At 41.8% G+C, this 7,883-nt stretch overlaps 3 protein-coding genes across 4 annotated transcripts in view; 2 read left to right on the top strand and 1 right to left on the bottom strand.

Moving 5' to 3' along the window:
- LOC104814452 overlaps nt 1–3,332 on the top strand; it is a 3,717-nt gene extending 385 nt beyond the window's left edge. Inside the window, exons 2-4 of one of the 2 annotated variants that reach the window (XM_019202601.1) lie at nt 7–1,098; nt 1,614–1,872; nt 2,695–3,332. In XM_019202601.1, coding sequence (XP_019058146.1) covers nt 7–1,098; nt 1,614–1,872; nt 2,695–2,859 — 1,516 coding nt within the window. In that variant the 3' untranslated portion in view covers nt 2,860–3,332. Of the gene's footprint in view, nt 1,099–1,613; nt 1,873–2,694 lie in introns of both variants that reach the window. The other variant, XM_010542491.2, reaches the window with a different exon arrangement.
- LOC104814455 (60S ribosomal protein L37a-1) lies at nt 3,276–4,605 on the bottom strand. The gene is made up of 5 exons (XM_010542492.2): nt 4,536–4,605; nt 4,154–4,193; nt 3,762–3,850; nt 3,597–3,679; nt 3,276–3,507 (listed from the first exon to the last, which is right to left on the bottom strand). The coding sequence occupies exons 1-5, from the start codon at nt 4,536–4,538 to the stop codon at nt 3,444–3,446; spliced, it is 279 nt and encodes a 92-aa protein (XP_010540794.1). The 5' UTR covers nt 4,539–4,605; the 3' UTR covers nt 3,276–3,443.
- A 270-nt stretch (nt 4,606–4,875) lies between these two features.
- Nucleotides 4,876–7,883, top strand: part of LOC104814456 (novel plant SNARE 11-like) — a 3,630-nt gene continuing 622 nt past the window's right edge. Inside the window, exons 1-10 of the mRNA XM_010542493.2 lie at nt 4,876–5,428; nt 5,561–5,653; nt 5,779–5,872; nt 5,967–6,004; nt 6,259–6,353; nt 6,561–6,640; nt 6,835–6,891; nt 7,033–7,125; nt 7,217–7,291; nt 7,645–7,805. Of these exons, the coding sequence (XP_010540795.1) occupies nt 5,352–5,428; nt 5,561–5,653; nt 5,779–5,872; nt 5,967–6,004; nt 6,259–6,353; nt 6,561–6,640; nt 6,835–6,891; nt 7,033–7,125; nt 7,217–7,291; nt 7,645–7,734 (792 nt within the window). The 5' untranslated portion in view covers nt 4,876–5,351 and the 3' untranslated portion in view covers nt 7,735–7,805. The remainder of the gene's footprint in view (nt 5,429–5,560; nt 5,654–5,778; nt 5,873–5,966; nt 6,005–6,258; nt 6,354–6,560; nt 6,641–6,834; nt 6,892–7,032; nt 7,126–7,216; nt 7,292–7,644; nt 7,806–7,883) is intronic.

The raw sequence follows: 7,883 nt of genomic DNA, 5'->3' as shown, positions 1-7,883 counted from the left end.
TTCCGATTCGAATCCGAACCCTCACCCCAACCCGACTTATCATCATCACCATCACCGTCCTCCTCAAGCGTCGCAACGTCAGATTCCAGACCAGTCCCCTCGACGAACCGCCATTGATGCAGGCTCTGGTTACTCTGCGCAACTTCTGGGCCATCTGACGGTTGAAATCCCTGATTCATCGCCTCAAAACCCAGTCTCTACACCGCACAAGAGGACTGCGGTGGCTCAACCGTCTCATCCGTTTGGTTTCGCCGGCGACGTTGACCGTTCCCGGCGAGGAAGTTTCCGCGCAAGCCTAGGATCGATTTCTTCGTATTGTCCATCGCGTCTTTTGAGGTTTCTGTCTTCATCTCGGTTGTCGATCCTGATTCCATCCGCGAGTAGTCAGTTTTTACGGAAACTGCTCCGCCATATCCTTCACGCCCGTCTGATATGTTTCCACCTTCGTTTCCTGCTTCTTCTCTCCGTTCCTCCTCTGTATATATTCTTCCTGTTGATCAACGTTCGCCTCTTTCTGCTCTTCTTAATCGTCGTCTTTGCTGTGTCTTTTATCCTTGTCGTGTTTCTCAATCTCGCCCTTACTCACCTACCGTCAATCCGCTTGTTTCTTGCTCGTTTGCCACCCCTCAAGTTTAGACCTACCGGCTCCTCCTTTTCTTCGAAGTCTAACGCGAAACAGGTTGTTTGGTCAATTGGTTCGAAGCCCGCGACAGAGAAAAAGACGAGCTCTGGCTCTTGGGTTCAAAAGTACAGCAGTGGTGATGTATACGAGGGAGAGTTTCATAGAGGAAAATGTTCAGGAAGTGGGGTTTATTACTATTCCATGAAAGGTAAATACGAAGGGGATTGGGTTGATGGGAAGTATGATGGTTATGGTGTAGAAACATGGGCTAAAGGAAGCCGGTTTCGTGGTCAGTATAGGCAGGGAATGAGACATGGGATTGGAGTCTACAGATTCTATACTGGGGATGTGTATGCTGGTGAGTGGTCTAACGGGCAGTGCCATGGTTGTGGTGTATATACCTCTGAGGACGGTAGTCGATATGTTGGAGAGTTCAAGTGGGGTGTCAAGCATGGCCTTGGTCATTACCATTTCAGGTGAAATCATCTATCTTGAACTTGTGCAGTTATTCTTGTATTTTCATTGTTGATCAAGCCAAAGTGACAGTCTTCATTGTCTTACTCTGAAGTCATCTAAATTTCCGAGCTATGAATTATAATGGTGTATTAAGGCCCCTGCTGTTGATGTTCGGTATCTTTTAATCTTGATTTCCCCATCAGAATTTAGTGGTGCTTTGAATTATGGTGGTCCATACATGGCTTATTAGCTATGGAGTGGGATTTAGCATGTGGTTTTCCAGAAGTACTTGGCTTTCTGTGTAGAGTTTCTTAGTTTTGATGGGTTGTTAGGTGTCTTTCCCTTTGGACATCAACGCTCAAGATTTTCTGTCACTGTCATTGGCATTAAACTTAGAAAATAACATCAAACACTGGCTTCAGAAAGAGTTTTGTCTTTCCATCTTGAATCTTAGTTTTGACGGAGCTTTAGGTTGTCTTTCAATACTTAATATCTTTGTATACCTGTCTGACTAGGAGGTCTGTCTTTGTTTCAGAAATGGTGATACATATGCTGGGGAGTATTTTGCTGACAAGATGCATGGTTTTGGGGTTTATCAATTTGGAAATGGGCATCGGTATGAAGGAGCCTGGCATGAGGGAAGAAGGCAAGGGCTTGGCATGTATACATTCAGGAATGGCGAGATGCAGGCTGGCCACTGGGAAAACGGCGTTCTCAGCTGTCCCAGCGAGCAAACTACCCGTCCTGGATCGTCTTTCTACATAAGTCACACCAAGGTTCTCGATGCTGCCCAGGTAAACCAGTAGCATTATCCTTGTTCTGCGAGATCCTAGAGCTAGTGTGGTGTCTATAAATTATGTACCTAGGATAAGAATGAGTAGATTACGCCCTTGTGGTCGTTCAAATGCTGGCAGTAATATTGCTGCCGTGGCTAATGGAAAAGCAAAGAGATTAAATGCTAAGACAAATTTTTGTGGTGCTTTTGGGGTGCAATATATCATTGAGTACCCGATGAAGGTAATGTTGATAAGGTAATAATCAAGCCTTCATCACGTGGTTGTTACTAAGCCTGCTTATCTTCTAGGGTTTTCCCCTTATGTAGGATTCGCATGTAAGATGAGCAAAAGTGAGCAATCAGTGGGCGCACCTCTTTAATTATTCTGCGAATATTGCAGTCTACTTGTAGTTCGATCTGGATGTTAAATGCACCCTGGTAATTGGTTTGCAAGCCTTTGTAGCACTTATTATATATTCACTTCTTCTGTTTGTTTGTCTTCTTGTAGTTGGTAACAATTAACAAAGGAAGAAGATGAAAATGACACTCGCGTTTTCACCTCCATTTCAGCAGGGAAAGTGTTGTTTTACAGAAATTTTACCGTCCACATTTGAAGTATTGAAACTGGCTGAAGGATTGTTGTTATCTGGTAGCATAGTATATGTGAAAATGTGGAGTTTTCCGTGTTTTGATATTTTACAGTGACCAGGCGCGAGTATTTTGTAGGTCTCTCAGTTTAGAAATTATGGAGCTGAGTTGAGTGAGAATATTACAATATACAAGAAACAAACTCTACAATGGGATGAGTGTGTGATTTAGCAATGTCTATATATATATACAGAAAGCAAGGAAAGCAGGGGAGAAAGCGGAAGAAGTTGGGAAAGTGGAGGAGAGAGTGAACAGAGCAGTGATGGCCGCAAACAGAGCTGCAAACGCCGCAAGAGTAGCCGCCGTTAAAGCTGTCCAAACGCAGACATTTCACGACGGTTCTACTGACCTCTTCTGAATTCCTCAATAGCTTTGTTTGTAGTTTTGAGAAGGGTGGGTGGGGCTTCTTCTCTTGGAACCAACGTTCAGACGGGGGAAAAGAAGTAAATAAAAGAGGTGACTGAATCTGGGCGATGGAGCAAGCCACACGCAGGTCTTTCGCTGCTTACTTTTATCCAACCTGAGTTGGCTGAAAATCTGCCAACTCAGAAACACGTGAATCTAATATGTTTTTTTTTCCGCATAAATAGTTGTCCCGTGTGTGCTATTGCAGTTTTTATAATCTCTCTCTGTTGCATGATAAAAACATCGTATTGATTGATTATACTGTCGACATAAAACGTGATGTTCAACTCCCAATTCACCTTACCTCTCCTCAAGGCAAATGCTATGTTGTGTTGGAGGAAAATATTCGACGACAAAAACCCATTCTTGCTTACTGTTACCAAGGCACAGGTCCGCACAAATGTAGCATAACCCAAAAAAAAAAAACGACAGGAACATCAAATTATCAAAAAGGGAAGATTGAAATCTGGTCTGTGTAAACAGAGGTTCCAAATAAGGTGGTAAGAAGCTTCCTTTCTCTTAATAGACAGTTCCATCTTAGCTCTCAGTCTGCTCTCTCAGCCTCCTGATGGTACTCCTCACTGTCACAGCACTTGCCGTACTGCCAAATTCCAACCACATTCCAAACTTAGTAATGGGCAACACATGAAACATAAAACCCATTTCAAAGACCATAAAAAGATTTCTTACTTCATAGTGTAAGCACCGCCAGCCTTGACCTTCCCGCAATCCTTACAGCCCCAAATTCCAACAGCCTTCCTCTTCACAGAATACTGAATCAAAAACAACGTGTTACATCAAGAGCTTGTAGTTTCATTAGAACCACCATTTAAAATGAAGAGACAACAGGATCACCTTCCCACAGAACTCGCAGAAGTACTTGCTGTGTTGGCTCACTTCCATCTTCTTGATTTGCTTCCTAAGACTCGCACCATATCGGGTACCTTTGACAGACAATGCATCAACATGTTTACAACCAGAGAACATGATACATATAAACAGGTGACAATAACAAAGAAAGATCTCCACTGCAAAAAGGGTATCTCTGGTTAATTCATTTCTCACAGGCATGTCTAATCTACAATACAAACTCTATGAAGTATCCAACCAGACTTTTTGCCTTAAGCAAACTGCACAAATGATCCCACTCCAACATAAAATGGAAGGGGGAGTAAAGGATCATAATATTCACATCACATCAAGTTCTCGTATTTCATAAACCCATTAACATATGCATGAGCACTCACCATATTTGCCGACAATTCCAGCCTTCTTCGTCCTCTTTGTCTGAAAGCAAAAGAAGGAAGATTGCGTAAATAAAGGCATAAAAAAGAGAAGATTGATGTCGAACAAGGTCCTGATACTCACAAAACAAGCCCTTGATACTATCAAAGTTGCAGAGAAAAAAAAATTCGAGAAAATTTTTCCGGCAAGCAACGAGAGTACATAAGCTGATTCTGATTTAGATACACTACGCGGAGACGAAAGCTCGGAGAAAATATTTCTCCAACACTTCGATTAAATATGAATCTCTTCCACCAAATCGAGGAATCAAACTCAAAGCAAATCCCTAATTCTATATGAACAAACTTCTGCAGCATCAACATGAGAGTTTTCAGAGAATCGTACCATTGTTATTGGTGGCCTGACTGATTTCCGGCGGCGGTCGAATCCTGAAGCGAGACAGCTGAGTCGCGAGCAACTATGGCGAAAAACCTCAGTTTTCGATTTTATAAGGACACCATTCGTAACCTAAGGGATCCGGGTCTGGACCCGGATTCGGATCTTTATTAGAGATTAGCCCATTAGCTTTTTAATTGGGCCCGTTTAGGCCCACACACTTCAGGCCCATTATTGAATCTTTTCGGAACGGCGGGGGAGATGGAGCCCACGGACGTGTACCAGATTATACAACTAATCATATTTTAATAAGGTCTTCTCTCTCTCTCTCCACAAAACAAGGGGGTGAGTTTTGGAGGAGAGAGAAAAACCCAACAAGGAAAAAAAAGAGACCGAAAATGTCTGAGAGAAAATAAAAAATCCTGCACGTTCAAAGACCTCCACTGTTTTTTTCTTTGGGGTGCCTGAGATTTTGACCTGTTTTTCTGTTCTCCTGATCGATTTTTGCCAGCTACATTGTTCGCAGATCTGGAAATTTTCTGCGGGTTTTGGATTTCAATTTACGCGGCTCGTTTTTTCAGTAATTTTGGATCCGGGATCCGGTCTTTTGGTTTGGGTACAAGATTCGATCCGGAGCTTTCACATTTTGGCGCCTCGGATCCTCACGGATCTGGTCGATAATTTTTGAATCTGCCATTATCAGCGAGTCGATTCGTGCTCGGCGTTGCTTTTGTTTCGACGCTCGTGTTTCGTGGAATTGAAAAGACATTGTTGTCGTATTATGGTAGAGAAGATTGTCAGTTTCTAAGTGCATTGCTCGAAGAGATGGATCCAATATCGGCGGTCAGCGAAGAGCTGGCTGAGATCGAGGGACAGATCAATGATATTTTCCGTGCCTTATCGTGAGAATCTCTGCGTCTTAGTTGCATTTTCCATTTGTAACCTTGGATTCCCATTTTCGAATTCCGACATAGAACTTCATGTTGTTCCGGACAATAGATTTTCATATTGTGTGTTTTTTTGTTGCTTCCTAGAAATGGGTTCCAGAAGCTGGAGAAGATTAAAGATGCCAGTAGGCAGAGTAGGCAGCTGGAAGAGCTCACGGACAAGATGCGAGATTGTAAGAGGTAATTTCTTCTCCAGCATTCCTTTAGGCATACCCAGATTTCATTCTTATCGCAGGTGGTCTTACATTTACCTTTGTCATCACGGTTGATGATGATGATGATGATGATCATGCTTTTATTTGTAGGCTTATCAAAGATTTCGATAGGGAAGTTAAGGACATGGAAAGCAGAAATGATGCCAACACTAACCGGATGCTGAACGATAGAAGACAATCCATGGTAGGCTTGGCATCCATTACCATAATTTTTTTATTGCTCCTTTGGTTCAGCGTTTTGAAGTTCTCTAATATCAGAAGATTTCGTGTTTATGCAGGTTAAGGAACTGAACTCATATGTTGCTCTTAAAAAAAGGTAAGTGAGACACTTAGAAATTTGTGATTGCCCGAATTTGCGTGTGGGTCTTAATTTGCTGTATCACCCTCCATTTCCCGAGTTACTTCTTTGCAGTTCCTGCCTGCTCTTACTTATCCTTTTTATATGTTGGAAGTAATGTCTATATCAGAAATAGAGTCGGAGCTGCCTTGTACCGTTTCAACATTGTATGGCTGATGGAGTTTGACGCATTATGTTTATTCTGATTGATGATTTCCCTGATGGTTATACAGATTCTCTTCCAACCTAGCAAATGATAACAAGCGAGTGGAACTTTTTGATGGACCTGCAGAAGAGAATATGGAAGAGAATGTCTTACTAGCTTCAAGTACGGCTTTAGATTTTGTCTCTATCTAGTTCCATCCATGATCCCCAAGTAATCTGAAATGGATAGCCATGCGTGCACGAGTATCTTTAAAGGAACTTGCTAACCAAGAAAATACATGTACATTGCTCTTTTGGTTATTGGAATATGGTCCTTTTGTCATATCGGAATACAACTAGATATATTTACTCGAAGTTAAATGATTACCAGATATGACCAATCAAGAGCTAATGGACAAAGGTAACAGAATGATGGATGAGACAGATCAAGCCATTGAGAGGGGTAAAAAGGTCAGTATCTAGTCATGATTCTGCTCTTCTGTGCTAGTTTTTGTTAGTCTCGATCTCTTTGCCTCCCCAAATGCTCATCCAACTTTCAGACAGCCACCTGTACTCGACTGTGTTTCATCTGACTCATTTTTGTCCATTTCTCATGCTTAAGAAATAGCAGACGCTGACCACATCTCCTGTATCTCTGATAATAGATTGTTCAAGACACTGTAAATGTGGGAACAGATACAGCAGCAGCTCTCAAGGCTCAGGTTCGTAGTTAAGTCACATTACATCGAAATTAGATAATTGTGCCTCCACCTGAATTTCAATTGTTCATCTTGCGACATTCATTGGTCCAAAGTTGTTGCTAAATGTGAAGAGTAAGAGATGTATTACTTTTTGATGTTCAGACTGAGCAAATGAATAGAGTTGTCAATGAACTCGATTCTATTCATTTCTCGCTCAAGAAGGCATCGAAGCTGGTCAAGGAAATTGGTAGGCAGGTCAATCTCTAGATCTCCGCTTTCATCTCTATACCATTCCTCTATGCACAATCCTATTTTCTCAACTTACTTTTCCTCCTTCCTCATTCAGGTTGCGACTGACAAATGTATCATGGCATTACTTGTACTTATTGTCATTGGTGTCATAGCAATCATCATTGTCAAGGTATCTCCGTTGCTTCTCGAACTGTGTATATACACTTGGATGCTCATTCGGGCCTTTTCAAATTTTTCTGTAGATCATTATTTTCAGTTCCGTCTAAATTAGTCTTATCCATAGAATTCAAGAGTTAGAATTGGACCGATCTTCCTGAAAACCATAAGTAGTCCTCAACTGCTTCTTATAGACGAACCCACTAAATCGATAACCATAATACCGTTTTTCCAAATATTCAGATCATGGAACAAACAAAGTTTCTTCCTGTAAGCTAAAGTATGATAGTTTCTTATTTATCTAAGAGTTATTGCTGTCTCTGTTTTCGCATCATACTGATTGTTCTTCTTTACAATTGGATATAGATTGTGAACCCAAACAACAAGGACATACGTGACATACCGGGCCTAGCTCCACCCGCCCAGACCAGGCGCTTACTCTGGAGCCATTACTGAAAATAGTCCCCAAGGACAGATTGTTTCATTTCTATCTCTGGCCATGGAGTGGAGACAAGACACAATCCCGGGTAAGTTGCAAATCTCTCTCTCTCTCTCTTTTTTTTGGGAGATACGTAAGAGGTATTATCTCAGGGCAGGGACTATAT

This window comes from Tarenaya hassleriana, unplaced genomic scaffold (assembly GCF_000463585.1).
Source record: "Tarenaya hassleriana unplaced genomic scaffold, ASM46358v1 Cleome21, whole genome shotgun sequence".
Taxonomy (NCBI): Eukaryota; Viridiplantae; Streptophyta; class Magnoliopsida; order Brassicales; family Cleomaceae; genus Tarenaya; species Tarenaya hassleriana.
Note: the sequence above shows the minus strand (reverse complement) of the source record. Positions and strands in the feature narration are given on the sequence as shown.